Source organism: Cydia splendana, chromosome 1, assembly GCF_910591565.1.
Source record: "Cydia splendana chromosome 1, ilCydSple1.2, whole genome shotgun sequence".
Taxonomy (NCBI): domain Eukaryota; kingdom Metazoa; phylum Arthropoda; class Insecta; order Lepidoptera; family Tortricidae; genus Cydia; species Cydia splendana.
Window position 1 is genome coordinate 31,957,770 of NC_085960.1, and position 21,672 is coordinate 31,979,441.

The 21,672-nt window shown below is 38.8% G+C and overlaps 4 protein-coding genes across 6 annotated transcripts; 2 read left to right on the forward strand and 2 right to left on the reverse strand.

The window, feature by feature from the left end:
- Nucleotides 1-1,935: 1,935 nt before the first annotated feature.
- On the reverse strand, nucleotides 1,936-2,776 carry LOC134793408 (uncharacterized protein KIAA1143 homolog). Its single transcript, XM_063764984.1, has one exon. It carries the CDS (start codon nucleotides 2,611-2,613, stop codon nucleotides 2,209-2,211), a length of 405 nt encoding a protein of 134 aa, XP_063621054.1. The 5' UTR covers nucleotides 2,614-2,776; the 3' UTR covers nucleotides 1,936-2,208.
- Nucleotides 2,777-3,062: 286 nt separating this feature from the next.
- LOC134793437 (lipase member H-like) lies at nucleotides 3,063-5,566 on the reverse strand. 2 transcript variants are annotated; one of them, XM_063765013.1, is made up of 5 exons: nucleotides 5,388-5,566; nucleotides 5,105-5,297; nucleotides 4,439-4,839; nucleotides 4,087-4,272; nucleotides 3,063-3,977 (listed from the first exon to the last, which is right to left on the reverse strand). In XM_063765013.1, exons 1-5 carry the CDS (start codon nucleotides 5,470-5,472, stop codon nucleotides 3,760-3,762), a joined length of 1,083 nt encoding a protein of 360 aa, XP_063621083.1. In that variant the 5' UTR covers nucleotides 5,473-5,566; the 3' UTR covers nucleotides 3,063-3,759. The 2 variants fall into 2 exon arrangements, with proteins under 2 accessions (XP_063621083.1, XP_063621092.1); XM_063765022.1 differs by lacking the exon at nucleotides 3,063-3,977 and having other exon boundaries at nucleotides 4,046-4,272.
- Nucleotides 5,567-7,251: 1,685 nt separating this feature from the next.
- On the forward strand, nucleotides 7,252-12,679 carry LOC134793423 (exportin-1). Of its 2 annotated transcripts, none has more exons than XM_063764992.1 (4): nucleotides 7,252-7,385; nucleotides 7,712-10,695; nucleotides 11,520-11,663; nucleotides 12,289-12,679. In XM_063764992.1, the coding sequence occupies exons 2-4, from the start codon at nucleotides 7,807-7,809 to the stop codon at nucleotides 12,433-12,435; spliced, it is 3,180 nt and encodes a 1,059-aa protein (XP_063621062.1). In that variant the 5' UTR covers nucleotides 7,252-7,385; nucleotides 7,712-7,806; the 3' UTR covers nucleotides 12,436-12,679. The 2 variants fall into 2 exon arrangements, with proteins under 2 accessions (XP_063621062.1, XP_063621071.1); XM_063765001.1 differs by having other exon boundaries at nucleotides 7,333-7,390.
- Nucleotides 12,680-17,848: 5,169 nt separating this feature from the next.
- On the forward strand, nucleotides 17,849-20,710 carry LOC134793452 (putative lipid scramblase CLPTM1). The gene is made up of 3 exons (XM_063765031.1): nucleotides 17,849-18,066; nucleotides 18,296-19,916; nucleotides 20,216-20,710. Exons 1-3 carry the CDS (start codon nucleotides 17,968-17,970, stop codon nucleotides 20,380-20,382), a joined length of 1,887 nt encoding a protein of 628 aa, XP_063621101.1. The 5' UTR covers nucleotides 17,849-17,967; the 3' UTR covers nucleotides 20,383-20,710.
- The last annotated feature ends 962 nt before the right edge of the window (nucleotides 20,711-21,672 follow it).

Genomic DNA, 21,672 nt, shown 5'->3' on the forward strand with positions numbered 1-21,672 from the left:
ATATACTTTATTAATTGATTCTAATCCTTCTTCGGCTACGCGTAAAGTGCATTCAATGAACACAAGCATATCCATCAGGTACCACTTGCTTTAACAATGAACAACGTCCTACATGAAAAGCAAAATAATCGCTACCGTAAAAAATACAAATTTATGAAAAGAAGAATTAAGAGCTTGATACTAGTAAGTACTACATAACGTATCTTATATACTAGGGAATGTTTAAATCTTTCGAGTCCACACAGGACGAGCCGCCTTACAAGGAAACTGCCGCGCGAAGATGCTCGGTCTGAGGAGACGTGCCTCGCCCGAGGCATTGTGGCCGCGAGTGCGTTTGCTTCGCCCGAGGCACGTCTACAGCTACACAGACTGAGCTGCTTCGCGCTGACCCACCTAATAAACAATAACAATCATTGCCTTAGTGTGGTATTCCATCTGTCCATGGTCCAATGTCTGTGCATCTCACTATTTTATTAAGCAAAATGTGAGATGTAAGACACATTGGACAAAGAAATTGGACAGGTGGAATACCACCCTTAGTTACCACCACACTACACTGATTTAAACTTTCACGATTATTAAACATTATCAAACTGCACAACGGGACTTAATTGCATATTTAAGTTTTAAGATTGACCTCCGACGATCCGATCCGATCTTAAAACTTAAATACGCGATTAAGTCCCATTGTGCAGTTTGATAATACCACCACACTAGTTAACATATAATAAATAATTCCAGGAAAATGCTGCGCTTTGTGATGAAGTTGCAAAAATTCAAGAGAGTATAATAATTGTAAAGGATGAGAGAAAGTTTCTGCTGCGGAAGCTACTGGAATATCTCAATGAAGCTGAATTCTCACAACAAAACTACAGGCATGATACAACCTCTGTGGCTAATGGACCTAGCACAAAACTTAAGAAGAGAAAGAGTTTAGAAGAAAATGGTAGAAGCATTTCTTTATCTTAACAGCCTTGTGCCAATGTCTTGAACTTTTTGATCATGTCTAACCTCTATAATAAAGCAAGAGAAAGAGATGCTAAAGGAACTAAAGCAGAATTATGGTAAACAATACAATTGTAAGTTATTTTAGTGACATTCCGATTAAAACTACATCAGAAATGGTAACTTGCTCTACTGTTGGCCACCTCCCTAATTTTATCAATCTCAGAAAACAGACAGGGCAGGTTATGCTAGTTACATTTAGTTCATAACCAGACCTACATTTGTTTATTGAACTTACCAAGAAAAGCCATATATATTTCAGTTACAATTACAGATGTGCATATGTAAAGTATCACAAAATTATCTTTCATAGAAAATGTAACTTTCATTGTGAAAATGAAAAATTTCATTCCTCATACATAAATGTGAAAATTTTCAATGTAATCGTAATTTGGGAACTTTTTGATGACACATCAGTAGTTACAATGGAGTTGGCAACTGTCAAAGGTTTGCATAGATGGCGCCATCATAGCTTGCCCCTTTCTTTAGTTGGGTTCTTAAAGGGCTGGCATCCAGGACATAAAATTCCATTTAAAAAAATGAGAATTTGACATAATTCTAGAGATTGACAGGGCAAGCTACGCTGGCGCCATCTGCTAAATACTTCGACCATCCAACCCCATTGGTTAGTCCAACATTGGTGTTATATTTTTATATTGTATAGTTCTTTCTGTGTAGACCATAATTATAGTAATGATTGACCTTTTGACTGTCATTTGTTGTATCTAAACATGATTTGTACCTGCCCCATCACCTGTGGGCACAACCACCCAACATGTTTCGGACATCTTTGCATTGAAAGGTTTTTGAATTATTTTGTGATGTGTTGTCAGTGTTTGTGAATGGTTGTAAACATTTATTTTAGTGAAAATTGACTGGATACAGGAAGTCTGTTAATGGAAAGTAATATGTTAAATAATAATAACAGAATACAGAGATTGGTTCTTTATTCACCATCAACTTAAGAATATAATCACATAAAAACTTCAACACATTATCTCTTAGCTCTGCATATGCTTAATCATAAACTTTAATATCATCCTAATGAGTCAAGTCCAGGTCCATCACTAATGGGCCAAAGCCATCAGAACAGGGGCAAATTACATTATAATAATGTCAAACACTGACATTAACTATTATATTTATAACATTGTTTGCACCCATCAATCACCCATTATATCGTACAAGCAACACTTCACGTTGTTAACTACTTTCATCGTCTTCCTCTTCATCATCATTAAATGACAGCAATTGACTTTGCTTTTTTTGTGAGTTCTTGCTTGGCTCTTTTCCTTTTTTGTCATTTTCAGCTTTCTTTGATTTAGGTTTAAAAATAACCCGTTGACTAAGGTCTGCTTTAGTTTCTTCCGCTTCTTTCTCTAACCGTTTTCTCTCCACCTCTGCCTCCTCGGCAGTGAGGTCTCCCGGTTTCAAAACTACAACTTGCGGCTCTTCGCTTTCTGTATCGTCCACGAAATCTTCTTCGGCATTCTCAAGCGGATCGAATTTCCGATTTCTGTCATCATATCCAGCTTGTCTCTTTATCACTTTAAGGAACTCTGGGTCCTCTGGTTTAATGTAATTCACGTTCCTTTTTCTATTAGCCATAATGCTGACTGGCAGTTAATAACAACTATGCCTGGTACCTATAATAAGGTACATTCAATACGAATGAATTATACTTTTGTTAGAATAAAAAACATTATAATTTTTACTGAAACTTTAAAATATATCAATCCAGCAATGGAGATATTAAAGACAACATTGAACCAAGCTTCGCATCTTCGCATTCGCAAGCTTGTCAAAAATTTGCCACAGATAATGAAAATGAGTGACATTTTCTGAACAATGTGAGAATGTTCAGGGGTATAAACATAAAAATCTACATAAAACTCTCTCACACGAGAGCACTATTTTTTTTATATACTCTGGCCATGAATCTTGTATATACTGGATCTGGCATGAAAGGTGGGGTGAAGTGACCGAACAGGATAGTCTTATGTATATCTTTCAGTTGGAGTAGCAGCGAAAGAGCTATTATTATACCAAAATCATAGAAGGTAGGATCGTATAGAAGTGGTATACGCGTGCCTCCGTGAGGGACAACATATACGCAAATGCGACACTGTGATTGGTCGAATTCATTTGTTGCCCACCATTCTCCATACTAATAAAAAGGTGGGGAACAAACAAAAAGTGAGACTGTGACAAGGACAAGCAATAATACCGCTTTCTCTGCTACTCCTACTGAAAGATACATAAGACTATCCCGTTCTGTCAGTTACCCCCACCACTCATGCCAGATCCAGGTATATCCTAGATTCATAACCATAATCCATACTAAATTTACGGCGGGGAACAAATATGGTTGGTCCATGATGGGTTGGTCAAACCAATCTGTCAGTCAGTAAGAACCTGGAAAACTATACTCATCCTTTTCTTTTGGATGCTAGTACTAGTGTAAGACAAAGATAGTATGATTCTCTCTGTCTATGATTGAAATGAGACAGTCCTTTGACAAACTATACTTATTTACTTTGACTGAGCCCGAAGTGCGCGCGAAACGTCTCCTTTATCCAACTTGGGCAAAATTATGCTGTCGTATCTCCGGCTGTTCTCCTCAACAGGTCGCATTTTTCAACCGATTCTCAAATTATGTGAGCGGGATCGATAATTGTATAGCATTTTTTGACGATTCAGTTTTTTGGAAACAGAAATGCAAATGCAGCTCAGAGATTCACTAGTCTAGGTTTGTTAGAAGCGAAGGGTACCTACTTTATCATTTGTTCTTAAGTAATATTGCCCTTTTGCGTTTCGATCGACGTTCTCTCCCATATATGTCTGCTGTTTACATTCAGTGTTATTTAAAAATTCCGTCCAGCTTTTGCTTCGGCAAGCAGGAAATCCAGTAGGACTATAAATGGATTCGGAAAAGTACACGTGGGCTCTCGCATGACTACATATCTCTGGAACTTTACAAAGAAACATTACCTACCTAATAAAATCATTGAAAGAATACAAGATAAAACTTAAAATAAATATGTTCAAAATAATGTTAGGTACCGAAGAGAAAAAACATACTGTCACACCCAGGTTGTGGTGATTCACCACTGTTTGGGTAAAAATCAGCATGCCCACTGCTTTCTTTGACGCCCAGGGCTCCACTGCACGTGTGTATCACGTCTACAAACACCGCGTCTGATGGGTCCAGGGTCAACGTGCTCGGTTTCTTTGGATCCTCGAAGAGAGGTCGTGCTGGATCAAGGCCTGAGGTATAAGAAGATAAGTTATGTGCGACTAGTCAGTGTAAATGCCTCAATTCTCATGTGTATGCTAATTTAAAAATCTGTTCTGTTGGTATTTTCTATTCTAAATTACCCACATTCTAGGATAAATCATTCAAAGAGTTTTCGCCTTCGGAATTCATAATTACCCGTGACTCTTCCCACTCTCACATTAGTTGTCGACGCAGCGACCCCCATCAAGTGTGCTCCGAGGCTATGTCCGATTAAATGCAATCTGTCGCCGGAAACATTGTAGAGCTCGCAGAACGTATCTAAAAAACGTCCAACACGTGCCCCAACTTGCCCTGTGCTCTCCACTACAAACGGATAGATATAGTCATTCGCCGTATCACTCCAGTCCACAGCTATTACTGCCACATCTTGATTTTTCAAGTAAGCATCCTTGATGCTAATGACCATGCCGTCTTCAATAGATGATCTCCAACCGTGTGTTACCAATTTTACTGGTTTATTAGACAATAGGCTGGTCATGTTTGTACCGCTGGGTGGCTGGCCTGATTCGTTTAGATTTGCGTAATTGGATAATCCCCTGAGAACAATTTCATAATAACAATACGATAAAAAGCGGAGGTAAATATTTTATCTACAATAGAAAATTTAAACACAGGGAAGCAAAATGTACCTATTTACACCGGGGGCAACAAAACTTAGGATTCATTTATGAAACTGAAATTCAAAAGCATGTGTTCACAAAATGGTCCCTGAAACTTTATTTTGTGAACACCTACATTAACAGCCTAATTAAGTATTTTCTTCAGTTGCAAGGTTACTGTGAGGTTTCGAGGTATACGAACCTTATGTACAATCTGTACTCAATTATATATTGACCTGTACGCAACTGTCTCCGTTTGGTCGCGGTCAAATTAACGAAGTGGGGTATGCCATCTCCATCTGGGAAGTAAACCCACTCCGTTCCGTATCCAGGGTAGGATTTGGAGCTTTGATTGGGTCCTCCATAGGAGTTAACTCCAACCATCCACATTTCATCTGCAGTACATTAACGGAGGTTAGATTTATCATCGTTTCAGCCAAACGACGAGCATTGCTGCATGGACATTAAACACAGAAGGATATTACCTTCATCTATATGTTTTGTATTGTAAACACACGTCAACTGAAATATGGACAAAATGCTCAGTAATAATTTGACTGAAGTTTCCATTTCCAAAACCCGCACGTCTTAGCACAGCTACACGTTATCTCGGCCGTAAATAACAAATTTAAGTCATGGTTGACGAATTTAACAGCACTATAAACTAATTAAGAACTGTACTATTGGTATGAAATTCCCAAAGTAGGTACTTAATTATCTTCGTAGTTGATACTACGCGTTAATATAGGTACACATAATCTAGGCTCGCATCCAGGTTCAAGAGAAGGGGCAATTTCTTATGTGCGGACATCTTCGCTCGTGTAGGTACTAAACTAAATTAAATACAGTTACGATGGGTTACGGTACATCCAATCCGGCTCCAAGGACCGCTTTAATCGCTTTATAGAAAACTAGGGTTTATAGGACTCATTGATATTTTAATGGGCGGCGCCTTGGCGGGGCGGTAGGTCGTCCCTTGCCACCGCGCCGCGTTCATCACACGTGGGCAACAACCTAGAAATTTGAAATCGAATGGATCTACATCATCCCGCGCTAGGTTAATAGTAAACATTCGTAAACAAGTTATACGTTTTCTTGCGACGCTTCATAATGTACAGTGAACAGCAGAGTTATTTGACCCCCTGCATACAAGTTTACTATGCACAGGGAGTCACGTCGCTGCAGCCGAATGAGCTGACTATACCTATAGGTACATAGTCGATGTACCAACACGCTCCGCGATTGTTGCGCCATTCAGGGTCCTAGCTAAATTGGTTGTTCAATACTTCGCTAAGAATTTCCAATTTAGCAAGAACCCTAAATGGCCTAACAATTCCGTGTGATGACTGTACTTAATAAATAATCATCATCGAGCTAACAGAAAATAAGAACCTACGAGGAGTACGAGGTCTGCGACAATATGGAATCCTCAATGACAGCAAAAAATATCCATATTCCTAAATGTAAATGGGTTAACTCCTAAACCCAGAAGCGTTTTCACCCAAAGTCTTCACTCATCCAGCGACTATAATAACCACAACCGACTGGGCGCTTTCTTTCGCGTACGACGTCAGGGGTCGGCAAACTTTTAAGAATACAAAGAACCAGCTACACCAAAAATCTGTAAATATCCCGTTTCTAAGAGCTATATATGTATAATATAAACTATCATATTTAAAGAACTAGAGGAACCGTAACTTGCCGACTCTTAATTGGCATACTTTATGAACACAATCTACAGATGTATTAAAATGTATAATTGTAATTTCTCTGAGTAAGTATCTGAGCTACAATAAGCAGAGAGCACGTGACAATTTTGGGAGTCGTAAAATACAATAATGTTTAGTTATAAATAATTAACAATAAAGTTTTGGTTGATCCATTCTCTGTACGGAAATTGCGATCGATATTCGCATTGTTGAGGAGGTTGAGGACACGTCATGTATTTGTCTAACTAAATAGAAAAGTGACGTAACCCCGTAATGTTTGTTTCGACTATGTATAATATAAGTGGTATTATTCACCAACATCGGGACATTTTTTTGGTTTTACTTCCGCCATACATGCGTGAAATATCAGCCTTTATTTTATGCACCTTCTCTGAGAAAATAATATTATTGTTTTCAAACATACAGTTTTGGCGCTAAGTAGCGATATTAAGCGATTCTATAGCGACACTGATGGTCTAAACATCACAAGTAAAGCCATGTCACACGGCACCAATTTTTAACTTTTATTTCTGTTTATTATTTGATAGTAAATCAAAAATATTAGATTTTTTATATGTTTCAGTATATATTTATAACGTATTTATATGATATTACTTCGATTTCGTTTATAGCGGATTTATTACAAGACGACAATAACCATAGACAAAAATAATGCGACATGTAAGTACGCTTTTTCAAGCTTCATGAAAACAACGGACTATGAAGTGTGTATGGAAGTGCGTTAGACTGATTGCGCCGCAAATTACTTTCTAGGTAAGGTTTGTACGATTATACTTTTATCAAATATTTAATAAGTTTACGGGAAACTATTTTCATCCGCACCCGAAATACTGATATACACTTTTCAGAAGTAGTTTGTTGTATGACATACAGGGTGTGTGCTCCTTATTTTCTAATTTTACTGCAAAACAGTTTTTGCAAGATATCTAAGCGTAATGTTAAGTTCGGTTTGTGTATTTCTTAGCAATATTGCTTTCGATAATATACAAAAACACTTATATGACGTATCATTAAAGTATTGGTAGTGAAAAGAGGTTATAAGATTTTGTTCTCTAAAATTCTGCTTTTATATATTTCAGTGTGGCACGAGGTGAGGAATGAATGTGAATAAATCAGCCTGATTTGGTTATCAATAAGAGAAACGAAGACAAAACATTTTTTTTTCAAGATCACAATGACAACTTTAGAGCAACAAGCTTCCAAACTTTTGGATTTTAACCAAAAGTTAGACATTACTTTACTGGATAATATTGTGGGATGCCTCTACTCGACCGTAGGAGAGCAGCAACGCATCGCGCAGGACATTCTGACCACACTTAAAGAACACCCCGATGCCTGGACTCGGGTTGACACAATTCTGGAGTTCTCACAGAATCAGGAAACAAAATACTATGCTTTACAAATATTAGAACAAGTGATACAGACGAGATGGAAAGTTCTCCCGAGAAATCAATGTGAAGGAATAAAAAAGTACATTGTGGGTCTCATCATAAAGAACTCATCCGATCCTATCACTATGGAAAGCAACAAAGTATTTTTGAAGAAACTTAATTTGATTCTGATTCAAGTTTTGAAACGAGAATGGCCTCACAACTGGGAAACATTCATTAGTGATATTGTGGGTGCCTCGAAGACCAACGAAAGCCTTTGCCAAAACAACATGGTGATCCTCAAGCTCCTGAGTGAGGAAGTTTTTGTGTTCAGTACCGGCCAGCTCACTCAGACCAAAACCAAACATCTGAAAGATACCATGTGTTCTGAATTTAGCCAAATATTCCAACTCTGTCAATTTGTACTTGAGAATTCACAAAATGCCCCACTTGTGGAAGCCACGCTTCACACTCTATTAAGATTTTTGAATTGGATCCCATTAGGCTATATTTTTGAGATGAAACTCATAAGCACACTAATATTTAAGTTCCTCAGTGTGCCGCTGTTCAGAAATGTGACTCTGAGTTGCTTGACTGAGATCGCAGGTGTGACTGTTAGCAATTACGAAGATCAGTTTGTTGCCCTGTTAGTGCAGACGATGGACCAGCTGGAGGGGATGCTGCCACTCACCACTAACATCCGTGACGCATATGCTACTGGACGTGACCAAGAACAAGTGTTCATCCAAAATCTTGCACTGTTTCTTTGCACCTACTTGAAGGAGCATTGTCAACTTATTGAAAGACGAGGATTGACCAATACATTAATGAATGCCTTACGCTATCTTGTGTTGATTTCTGAAGTGGAAGAAGTAGAAATTTTCAAGATCTGTCTGGAATTTTGGAATTCTTTAGCTGCTGATTTGTACAAAATTGCCCCTTGTTCCCAATCATCAAATCTAGTTCTGGGCAAAAGTATGGGCAGGAAAGCTCTCTATGCTGATGTACTGAGCAGCGTGCGCTATATAATGATCTCGAGGATGGCCAAGCCTGAGGAGGTCCTAGTGGTTGAGAATGAAAATGGTGAAGTAGTGAGGGAATTTATGAAGGATACAGATTCTATCAATTTGTATAAAAATATGAGAGAAACACTAGTGTACCTTACTCATTTGGACTACCAAGATACAGAACGGATTATGACAGAGAAATTACAGGCTCAAGTGCATGGCTCTGAGTGGTCTTGGAAGAACCTTAATACATTGTGCTGGGCCATCGGCTCCACATCTGGTGCAATGATGGAAGAGGATGAGAAGCGCTTCTTGGTAGTGGTGATTAAAGAATTATTGGGTTTGTGCGAGCAGAAAAAGGGCAAAGACAATAAAGCTATAATTGCCAGCAACATCATGTATGTTGTGGGACAATACCCGCGCTTCCTCAGGGCTCACTGGAAGTTCCTGAAAACTGTTGTAAATAAACTTTTTGAATTCATGCACGAAACTCACGACGGCGTACAGGACATGGCTTGTGATACGTTTATTAAAATTGCGTTGAAATGTCGGCGCCACTTTGTCACCACACAGGTTGGCGAAGCATGCCCATTTATTGAGGAGATTTTGAGCACTATCAGTTCCATTATCTGTGACTTGCAAACTCTTCAAGTTCACACTTTCTATGAGGCTGTCGGATACATGATTAGCGCACAAGTGGACCAAGTTGCCCAGGAGCAATTGATTGAAAAGTACATGTCTCTGCCCAACCAGGTGTGGGATGATATAATTTCGCAGGCATCCCATAATGTGGATATTTTGAAAGACCCTGAGGCTGTCAAACAGTTGGTCAGCATCCTTAAAACGAACGTGCGTGCATGTCGCGCTCTCGGGCATCCATATGTCGTGCAACTCGGCCGAATATATCTCGACATGCTGAACGTCTACAAAGTTATGTCGGAAAACATAAGTCAAGCGATTGCACTGAACGGTGTCGCCGTCACGAAGCAGCCTCTTATTAAAAACATGAGAATTATCAAAAAGGAAACACTGAAGCTCATCTCTGGCTGGGTTTCACGCTCCACGGACAATAGCATGGTACTGGAGAACTTCATTCCGCCCCTTCTAGACGCCGTTCTACTAGACTACCAGAGAACCGCAGTTCCCGACGCGAGAGAACCCGAAGTATTATCGTGCATGGCAGCCATAGTGTATAAGCTGGGAGGCCACATCACATCAGAGGTTCCGAAGATATTTGACGCAGTTTTCGAATGCACTTTGGAGATGATAAACAAGGACTTCGAGGAGTACCCGGATCACCGGACAGAGTTCTTCTTGCTGCTACAGGCTGTGAACACAAACTGTTTCAAGGCATTCCTGAGTATACCGCCGGCGCAGTTCAAGCTCGTGTTGGATTCTATTATATGGGCGTTCAAGCACACGATGCGTAACGTGGCCGACACGGGGCTGCAGATCCTGCACCGGCTGCTGCAGAATGTGGAGCAGCACCCGCAGGCGGCGCAGAGCTTCTACCAGACGTACCTGTGCGACATCCTGGAGCACGTGTTCAGCGTGGTGACGGACACGTCGCACGGCGCGGGCCTCACCATGCACGCGACCATCCTGGCGTACATCTTCTCGCTGGTGGAGGCGGGCCGCGTCACGGTGCCGCTCGGCCCGACGCCTGACAATGTCCTCTACATACAGGTGAGCAGTCATTGCAGCATACCACTTAATTTAGTCAGACTGGCTGTGGGGTAGTGGTGCATTTTTAGTAGAAAGCAACTTAATTTGAGACTAAAATGTAGTCTTTTTTTTCATGTTTCAACTCTTATTATACCTATCCAAGAAATACGGCCCGGGAGTGTAGTCTAAAACCCGTTTAAGATGGATGTATCATCCAGAACGGATTGTTCACAACTACAGATTTCTATATCCTGTCCTAGTGTGAGATGCATTAGTTATTAGTTGCCTGCCAACTGCCAATGTGTGTTTCACAATTTTCACATACGCTTTTAATATCGTTCCTCATATGGCTATGGACAGTAGTTACTAAACCACATAAAATTCATGATCCTGCATCAACTGCATGTTTCTGTTTGACCCAATAGTTGACTGGTAGAGAAAGCCTTAATTTTTGCATTTTTGTATTGTGAAATAAAGTTTAAAAAGATGATACAGGGTAATATGTCAACAAAAGGCTACATAACCTGAAATAGCTAATAAACTGCATACATATACATTACAACTTATTAGAACTTATATATGACACCGTAGGATTGTGAACCCGTTAGTTTATAATCTAACGTAGGTTAGGTTAGGTTAGATTGTAATCTCCCTACCGTCAGTTTATAATTTAACTAGCGATATTATAAACTGACGAGTGTTTACAATTTTACGGTGACATATATATATATATATATATATATATATATATATATATATATTTAGTTTTTCTATGTTTACTATCCCACCGAAAAACATTTTAGGGAAAATACATGTACAAATAATGTATTATTATTTATTTTCAGGACTATGTGGCGAACCTCTTGAAAACTGCATTTTCTCATTTGACGGACAATCAAATAAAGATCACCGTGCAAGGACTGTTCAACCTGGACCAGGATATTCCAGCCTTCAAGGACCACTTGAGAGATTTCTTAGTTCAGATAAGAGTGAGTTTGTTTCATTATCACTATGCAGTGTAATTTTTTAGGTGATACACGGAGGAACCCGAAAGATTATAACAGTGTATTCCTGATCATATTTAAAGACTAAAATGTCATATAAACTTTTCTGGAATTCGCCTAGTTTCAAAGTTAATACCAATTTACACAAAAAAACATCTTTACCCATACCACGAGTCACTCACAGTGTCAACACTGACATATACTCTAACGTCTGCGTAATTTACTTTCGAGATCTAGGTATTATGACACGGCATCGATTTCAAGTTTAGGGCATTTTAGGAATGTGGTATTTTGAGAAAAATATGCATTCTGATATTAACCCGTGGAGCGCCCTACACAGACACGTGTGCTGGTAACTAGTATAGGAGTTACATACTACGGTAATTCTGGGGCGCTCCAGGGGTTAAATTGCAATGAAACCAAAGCCCGCGCATAACCTCTTATGATGTTATTCAGAAACGTGTTACGGGCCTGAATTAGCTATGAGTCGTTTGCCTTTATCTGTCATTTTGACTTATGTATTTGTAAGAAAGGGATAAAACATAATTTAATTAAATCAGACCCGTAAAGTATGAATAAGGGGGTTAACGCTTTTATCATCTGATTGCAGGAATACACGGGCGAGGACGACAGCGACCTGTACCTGGAGGAGCGGCTGTTCGCGCTGCGGCAGGCGCAGGAGGAGAAGCGGCGCGTGCAGCTCTCCGTGCCCGGGATGCTCAACCCGCACGAGCTGCCCGAGGAGATGCAGGACTAGGCGAGGTCAGGCCGCGGGGGCGAGCTGTGAGTAGCGATGGCCGAGTTTTTACATGGCCGTGTTTGAACAAGAAAAACATTTATATACTCAGAAACACCCTTCAGCAGAAAACGGCGCTAAATTCAAATTTTCTACAGGAAGTCAACCCTCCGCGCCTAAATTTTTTAAATTTGCCGCCTTTTCCTAGTGACAAAGTGGGTGTGCCAGAGTATAGTTTGGCCAGGGACTGTCTCATTTCAAATATACTTAGATAGAGAAAATCATACTGTCTTTGACTTCGCTACTACTACCACCCAAAAAAAGGGATACAAAGTTATCTTAAGCCGCGTTCTCACTTAGTGTTCTGAACAGTTCTGAGCGAGCAATAGTTCGTTCGTTCGGTAATTGAAACACATGCTCCATTAGTGAATGGGAAGAGCAAACACTTGCTCAAAACAAAATGTTTGCTCAGAACACTAAGTGACAACGCGGCTCTTTAGACGGACTCTAGTAGGGTAATTATGTATCAGCGTATCACAGACACATCTGAAAATCATAACTGAATAGTTTGCCTCTGATTATTTTCTACGGTCACGCACATTATCGGTCAAATATAACTGATAGATTACAGACGATTTTTTTAGTTATATTTGACAGATTTCCTTGACCATAGACAATAATTTGCGCCAATGCACTTGAGCGCTAAATTTTGGATGTGTTTGCGAAGGCCCTAATGTATGCATATTGCATATTTTGTGTTCGCACGGGACTTTCATCTAAATACTCGTACTTGTACGTTTTAGAAAATGGCCGATCGCTACTCGCTTCGTCGTCGCTGATCAGACAGCTGCCCTAATCTCTTTTTGTAACTTTCAGATACTAAAATGACATCGCGTTGCTTATTTATGACCTTAAATTGGGGGATACAACGAATTAACTGCGGAACTTTGTAAAATTTACTAACTTATTCGTTTTAGGGGGATATTTGTAGGTGTAATTGGTATATAGTTCTTTAGTCAAACTGACTTAGTTGACTATGATAGATCTTAGTTGCATTATGGTTAAGAATGGTGAGTTAACTATGTCAACAATCTGTACATTGTTATATCTTATTTTTTTATGTCACTGTACTACGTTAAATGTCATTTTAGTATATGGAAAATAATAACTGAGACAAGACACTTCTTTGACCGAGGAATCGAATATTCTCGATTACTCTTAAGAGTCTCTTAAGGCTGCCCATTAGGATAAACTCCTAGCTACGCCGAAGACTAGTAACAGTTCACTAAAATACGCTACAACCACTTGACACTACGAATGATGTTTTCGCAGAAAACGGTCTACAACGGCTAACTCAATATTAAGAACTGGCACGACCGAAAATCGATAAACAAAGTTTTTTTACCCACTTTGAATTGAACAGTTCATGTAGCTGTTGGTTTTACATACAATGGATATTAAAACCACAACTTCAATTAGAAATCCATGGTAAAGAAACTATGATTTTATCCGACTTTGCATGGTTTAAGTCTCTTTAATCGATTTATCTTTTTTAACCATCGTTGTAGTTAGAAATCTGGAAATGAACGAAAAGAAAACATCATTTTTAAACCAAATTCAAAATTACTTGTATATACAGCCAGATCAGTGTGGTTTCGTGTTAGTGTAAGGGCGCTGTGACGTAATAATTATAATTATAATGTAGATCAGGATTTTGTACGGCTTATGTAAAGCCGGGTATTCATTAGGCAACTTTTGTTAATAAACACTGTTTAATGATTGTTTATAAACAGTGTTGCACGATGTTTCATCACCTCTGTAAACATGTTTATAAACAAGGATGATGAAATATTGTTGCATAAACATGTTGCTGTGTCCCCCACTCTAGGTGGAGAACAAGACGAAACATTCAGTTTATAAACGTTTATAAACAGATGTCATAGAGTGTGGACGTGTGTGACGCATGTTTAGAAACATGGAAATAGTACTACCTCCTCGGGCGACATCCTAGCAACAACTAAACTAGTGTGGACTGCTAAGTTTCAGAAACAATGTTTACGGTAAACCTGTTGCAAAACATGGTGATCAAATTCATAAACAGATTATTAACAAAAGTTGCCTAATGAATACCCGGCTTAATAGTATTTTTATATTTTTGGACACAATGTTAACAACCCGTTGTTATAGCAACCCAACTCTGTGATTTTCTAAGGCATTGTTTACCAATTGTCAAATTGTGTGCGAACCACTACAAATTACGCATATTCCGGAGAAGATAACTCCTTAATTCCGGTTCATTAGTGATGACCCGGAATTCAGAGAAGAATGTCTATGGTCACGGAAAATCTATCAGACAAAATTAACAGAATTTAAAGAGCTGACGGAAAGGATTCTATTAGCCTAAGCGCGCACCACGATTTTAGTTTTTGCGACACGATTTTAGAATCGCGCTGTAATATATCGCAGAAAATTCACTGCGCGCACTGCGATGAAAAAGTCGCGGTTTGTTCATTCTCAACATGGATTTCGTACCAGTCGTTTGTCATGAAACGTTGTCTTTAATATGTGATCGCTGTATGACTTTGAGTATTTATACCACAAAGGTGATCTCCTTCTATTTTCATAATTAAATGGTCAACATCTAGCATCTTCAGCAGCAGGTTCCGACATGTTGACGCTTGGAGAGCGATATGCCGACTGAGGTCCGGGTGCGATTTTATTATCGCAGTGCGCGCGGGGCCATACAACTCCGTATGCCGCAATTCACTTTGCGACAATCGCGTCGCGAGCAGTCGCGGAAAAATGTGACAAATCACAATTTTAAAATCGCTGCGATTTTTTGTCGCATATGCGCGCACTGCCATATAAACACATACGTTACATTTCTGCGACTAAATTATCGCGCGACAAAAAGTCGTGGTGCGCGCTTGGCCTTAGATCGGCCAGAACCATAGACATTCCATTCTGAATTCCCTCACGTTTGTGGTAAGCAGTTGATTCGCTTGCGCTCCGTCTAATTGGAATTAACAACCCAACGTAAGATGACTAGGCTCATTCTGCTTCGACGTATTGGTTTAAAAGCCAATTAACCCATTTCGTACCACTGGCTCACCGCCAACGATATAATATTACGTAATAAATATCATCTTTCTGTAAATATGGCATTCTAAGTAATATGGCCCATCAGGACAACTTGTATATTTGATACAGACCAAGGCTAATCGCATAGAAAGCATTGCCTTAGAGAAAACCAGAGAAGACAGCTTGTACTTAGTGGTTCACTAGTTAGGGGAGTCACGTGCATTGTAGTTGGCGAGCCTAGTTTACGCTTTTCAACTATTATTTGTAGCATTTAATACGTATTAAGGGTCAAGTAATTTCAATAGAGTTAGCCCCAATAACTACTATTACCTATACTATTTGCGCGTTTAGTGTGCGTTTTGAGAGTTTTGAGCAGTTCATAAAATAAGTGCACAGTTAAGCTTGTCTCTCGCGAGATTTCTTGTTTTGTGCGAGATCCGACCCGAGATGTCGCTCGTGTCGTCTAGTTTGATACTGAGCTAAAGTGATAAGTTATTTTGCCAAAATAACCTCTAAGCTAAGCTGATAAGGGTGACTACTTCGAGTCATGTGTATCACAATTCACAACATGTGATAAAAACAGTAAGAGCATGCCACTTGGATGGAAAGTCACTTGTATAAGCCTAGCTACAATACCTATTTCGAATGTAAATGAGAAACGATTGAATATGGACATAACTTAATAAGCTGCCAATTTCATGATCCAAGTTTGATTTAATTTTAAAGTACTTTGATGTTATATTTGTAAGTTTTAAAATTGTATAATAACGATAGGACTCGGCTCTGCAGCGAGGCAGCAAGACTAGTGGTTAAGATATCACATTTAAGTGGACTGTTATCATAGTTTTACGTGGATGCAAATCTTGTGCCTATAAAATATTACCTTATTCTGCCAGATTGTACAGAGACCGTATGGAACATGTAAGGTGATGAATGCTAGGAAGGTTGGATCACAAACCACTCCGATAAGGGCATATTTTGCCGGCACAAGTCGTAGGTGGGCCTTATTTAAGCAAGCATTAAATCATGCATCAATTTACATTGCTAGATGAGATAGAATATTTCTATGTTTTTAAGTAATCTTCAAATGTAATGAAATCTCTGTGATGGAACCAGTGTCGGATGTTCAACATGTGCGCTACTAAAGCTGAGTATTAATTCGTAGATTCTAGGTAAAACTTTATGAAGTGACTTGCTGTTAGTAACATTTTTTTATGTTTTGTTTAATGTTGTCTCAACTAATTTCATGATGGTTTGGGAATCTGAACACTCAGGGTAGTATCCAAACACATTTTGGGCCCGATTAACTGTCAGTCTTTCATTTTGTGTTTGAAATAAACAAATAAATATTAAGTGATGTGTCTCTTTTAATTGAGTTTCCCTGATGTTACCTTTCCTACCCCATAGCCTAATACTTTGAGCAAGGAAATAAATAGAGTGGTGTGTAAGGAAATGTAATTTTTTGGCAAATATCTCATTTAAGATACAATTTATCGCTGACTGTACTTTAAATTTTAGTCACGTACAACTAACAGAACTCATCGAACGATTCTAACAAACCCAGTGGCGGATTTGCAGTTTTTGCCGCCCTAGGCCCCAGGACCTGTAATAACTACTAGCCGCCCCTTTCTCAGCACCCATCGTATAGACCGCCGCCCCTGATTAGCTGTACTGTGCCTTAGGGCAAATCCGCCACTGAACAAACCCAAGTTCAATGAGGTTGCGTTGTTATATTTCCTAGTTCACTAGTTCCTATGGTAATTTTCGGTTTCCATCATAAGAAAATGTCGATGTCATCAAATATGGTACCGGTTTCTCTCATATGGCCGGACACTTTCTGCTATCTTGTTGATAAGAGCGACAGGGAAATAACATCTACCTTTATCTGTCCCTCTCAGCAAAGTGTCCTGAAAAAGGTTACGATCTAATAATCCCTATACATTCTAAATCATAAGACTAAAAAGGACTAAATAGCCTATCTATATTAATAGCTGTATGGCTGGCCGCACACGTACGGAATTACATGTGCAAGCGAGACAGCGCTATGGATTTTTAGAGCGACGTCCCGTTCCCACTTGTCATTCCGTACGGAAACCGAATGAACGTGTGCGGCCAGGGTAACAGACTACCGCACCGCACCAAGGTCGCGGTGCGGTGCGGTAAAAGCCGTTACTGCCGTTAGAACCACATTCGCTATCCGGAATTCCGTCGCGTGTGTAGTGAACTTATGTGGTCATTTGACATTGGTCACTTACGCCTGTCATTTTTATCTGTGGCATCATTTTATAATATTGTCTATGGTAAGTCAATATTAATTTCGAGTTTTTTCGATTTTATTTCTATTTTTATGTCATGGCAATGGCGTAAAATCAAGTCCTTTCAATCATTGATCTCAGTGTTGAATTCTGAAATAACCTAATTTATTGATGGTTTAACATTTACCAAAACAAACGGCATTTTAAAGAGGAAGAGATGGCTAACACAGAAGAAACGACGAGCAACGATTCCGCAGAAGATAGATTGGTGCCTAGTGAGAGCAATGATGCTGGGTTATCACCTGATAACGTCGATGTAAGTTCTCATTCTATTTCACATACTTTGACTATATTTTTTACGGAATAAAGCGAGAATAAACTACATTAATACTTAACGATGTCTTCTTAGATTTGTAAAAGTGTGTGTCACTAAAGTTAAATACCTATAAATCATTACCACTAAGTACTATGCCAAGGTTCGAAGTTTTTATTGTATGTAATGGCCACGGTCAATCTTTTTTAACCTGTACTACAAAATATTTCAGATTAATGCTCAAATTGATGAACAACGTGAAAGAATGCAGCCAACCAAAATGGAATCGTTTTTTGCTATAACCAAATCCTTGATACTAAGGGCTTTGGTTGTGTATTTCATCACCTCAATGTTCCGTCAGCCGGCTGCTCCTAAACCAGAAGTGAATTCTCCAACAGGGGCCCCAAGGATTCCCTCCATCAATATGTTTTCTAATGGGACAGAATTAGATATGTTTTGTTACTTATCTGAAAAGGAGTTTTTTGGAAAATTTGAAGATGCTAAGTTAATTTGGAAGCATGAGGGTATTACCTATGGGGATTGGTATGCAGGACCAAACAAGGATGGAACCTACACATTTTCTACTACAATTGAACCTTCACATTCCTTAAAAAATAATGGCTCAATTTATCTTCATGTGTTTATAGTCCAAGCAGGAAAGTCGCCTGATCCCAGGGACACAGAAAACTATGCTGGGGACTTCATCACCTATGGAAAAAAGATGGTTAACAAGTACAAGAAGCTACGCTACATGAAAACACATAACTTACTGACTGGCCAGACTGAAAAGTCAGAGGAGGAACAAAAGAAAGCGGAGACTTTAAAAGAAGAAATTGTATCTCATTGGCATCCTAATTTGACTGTCAATTTGGTGACGGATCAGACCAATTGGATGCAAGGGAGCGTACCACCACCTCTAGATGAGTTCATATACTTTGTGCCTGATGGCAAGTACTACAAGCCAGCTGTGTTCCTAAATGACTACTGGAATATGATGAGAGATTATGTGCCAATTAATTCATCTACAACTACTCTTGAGTTGCAGTTAACTTACCAGCCATTGAGTTTGTTCAAATGGCAGCTGTACACAGCACAAGCTATGAGAGACAAGCTTAGCATGTTCTCAGCTCTTGGGGCCGAAGAGCAAGATGAGGAGCAGGACACAGTTAAGGAACTGCTCCTGGACACCTCCCCATATCTGCTGGCACTCACCATATCAGTCTCTATACTGCATTCAATATTTGAACTCTTGGCATTCAAAAACGATATTCAGTTCTGGAACAACAGGCAATCACTTGAAGGCCTCTCTGTGAGATCAGTATTTTTCAATGTTTTCCAGTCAACTGTTGTACTGTTATATGTTTTGGACAACGAGACTAATGTTATGGTCAGAATTTCATGCTTCATAGGTTTATTGATTGAAATATGGAAAATTAACAAGGTGATGGATGTGAAAATTAACAGAGAAAACAGAATACTTGGTATTCCAACATTGAGTTTCACAGACAAGGGATCCTATGTACAATCAAGCACTAGGGAGTATGATACTCTGGCATTTCGCTATCTCAGCTGGGCATGCTTCCCACTGCTTATTGGTTATGGAGTTTATTCCCTACTTTACCAAGAGCACAAGGGATGGTATTCTTTCGTTCTTAATATGATGTATGGATACCTCTTGACTTTCGGATTCATCATGATGACGCCGCAGTTGTTTATCAACTACAAACTCAAGTCAGTTGCCCACCTCCCATGGCGAATGATGACATACAAGTTCTTGAACACATTTATTGATGATATATTTGCATTTGTGATTAAAATGCCAACTATGTATCGTATAGGCTGTTTCCGTGATGGTACGTATAAAATATCATTTAAAAAAAAATAGAATAATGTAAACTGAGGTTACTTTGATTCGTGGGGTAACATTGATCATCGATTTTTAAACTATAAAGAATACGTTTCTGAACGCTTTCATTATCTATTTTTGTTAAGCATGCCAACCACATCATAAAATGTTTAAGTTCGTGTTCAAAAATAAACTCCCAATTCCTCAAAAACCAATGATCAATGTTACCACCCCAGTCTACGGTACCTATCTTCCAACATCATAATTTTAGATTATTACAATTGATTGTGATCATCTTTGTTTCAGATATTGTATTCTTTATATTCCTGTACCAACGTTGGATCTACAAGGTGGACCACAAGCGGGTGAATGAGTTTGGCTTCTCTGGTGAGATGGAGCTGCAGCAGAGCCAGGAGAAGAATGGCACCCCGGCCATTACTGAAGGCGAGCCCGCTGATAAGAAAAATGACTAAGGCTTTTTGCCTGAAATAATATTGTTGTTATCAGTACATTTCTGTCCTTAATCTAAAATTGAAATTGGGCAAACATATTTATTATAATCTAGTTAATACGATTTATCTTACATGATGCTGGTGTAAGCTAAGGGAAGTAAAGATTTGTGCTAGGATATCTGTTAAAAATTCTAGCATAATTCTTTACAGCTTGTGTTATGTACATGGGTATGTCCATGCCATTGCTGTTTTTATTTACATAATAATATGTATGAAGTGCGTCTTGGGGATGTGTGAACCTTATGTCTTGGTTTAATTAAATTTGCATATGAATTAAAGTATTATACAATGTCTTGTGATTAAATACCTACGTACAAACATTCTATTAAGGTTACCAAAGAACTTTCTTGGTTCTACTTTTATTCAAGTTCTGACAGTATTTTGTATATGTTCCAGAGGTTAGTATAGGAGGCCACAATTCTTGCAATGGGCATTTAGAAATACCCTTAGTTATCTCAGGCTCTAAGCTGGAGATAATAAGGACGATGTTTCAATACCTACCGCCTTTGATTATCTACGCAAGAACGTGGCCCACTTTTTTAGACTATCATATCATTCTTTACATTTTTTCTGATCTTAAAAATATCAAAAATTGTTATAGATTTTAGTTAGGATTGTTAAGGTTTATTGTATTTATTCTTTAATACATAATGTATTCTTAGCAGGGTAAAAGAACAAGCGACTTAATGAAAAGGATTTGATTTCACTCGAATATGCGTCTCGTGATGTAGGTACCTAACTAGGACGTAAATATTTTGATAATTTATTTCATTTAACTAGACTGCCTCGAGTGGGCTATAACTTTTACTTGTTCAACAAGGGAGCAAAGTTATTGTTTACCCATCGCGCTAATACTTATATCCGAGCAAGCGAAATATCCCCAAAATTGAAAGAGGAGGTGAACACTTAAAAAAAACCATCAAACCAGCTATAGTGAAAAATCAAAAACATGCACTATAGGTAAACTGGCACTCTAGACGATATACTTTTCACACTAATTTTAAAGAATTAGAAGATCTTTCCCAGCAGGTGTGGTGAAAATTATTGGTACATCGGTTCCAATTTCCAAGTCACGATTGGTCACGATTGTAATTCGATTCATAAATATTTTTGTGATTTATTTTACAATATTACAGGGTTCTATGTAACATTTTCAAGATAGTTGAAATTCGACTTAATGTCACTATGACAATGTTCAAATTTCAGTTCGATAAAAGTGAAACAGAACCCTGTAATATTGGGGCAGCGATA

Bases quoted from the DNA above. Each gene is read 5' to 3' on its own strand.
- LOC134793408 (XM_063764984.1), bottom strand. From the start codon at position 2,613: ATGGCTAATAGAAAAAGGAACGTGAATTACATTAAACCAGAGGACCCA.
- LOC134793437 (XM_063765013.1), bottom strand. From the start codon at position 5,472: ATGGAAACTTCAGTCAAATTATTACTGAGCATTTTGTCCATATTTCAG. The intron at 4,840-5,104 runs GTTCGTATACCT...AATTGTTCTCAG, and splicing joins GAGTACAGATTGTACATAAG to GGGATTATCCAATTACGCAA. The intron at 4,273-4,438 runs GTAATTATGAAT...CTTATACCTCAG, and splicing joins GAGAGTGGGAAGAGTCACGG to GCCTTGATCCAGCACGACCT.
- LOC134793423 (XM_063764992.1), top strand. From the start codon at position 7,807: ATGACAACTTTAGAGCAACAAGCTTCCAAACTTTTGGATTTTAACCAA. The intron at 10,696-11,519 runs GTGAGCAGTCAT...ATTTATTTTCAG, and splicing joins ACAATGTCCTCTACATACAG to GACTATGTGGCGAACCTCTT. The intron at 11,664-12,288 runs GTGAGTTTGTTT...ATCTGATTGCAG, and splicing joins ATTTCTTAGTTCAGATAAGA to GAATACACGGGCGAGGACGA.
- LOC134793452 (XM_063765031.1), top strand. From the start codon at position 17,968: ATGGCTAACACAGAAGAAACGACGAGCAACGATTCCGCAGAAGATAGA. The intron at 18,067-18,295 runs GTAAGTTCTCAT...AAAATATTTCAG, and splicing joins TATCACCTGATAACGTCGAT to ATTAATGCTCAAATTGATGA. The intron at 19,917-20,215 runs GTACGTATAAAA...TCTTTGTTTCAG, and splicing joins TATAGGCTGTTTCCGTGATG to ATATTGTATTCTTTATATTC.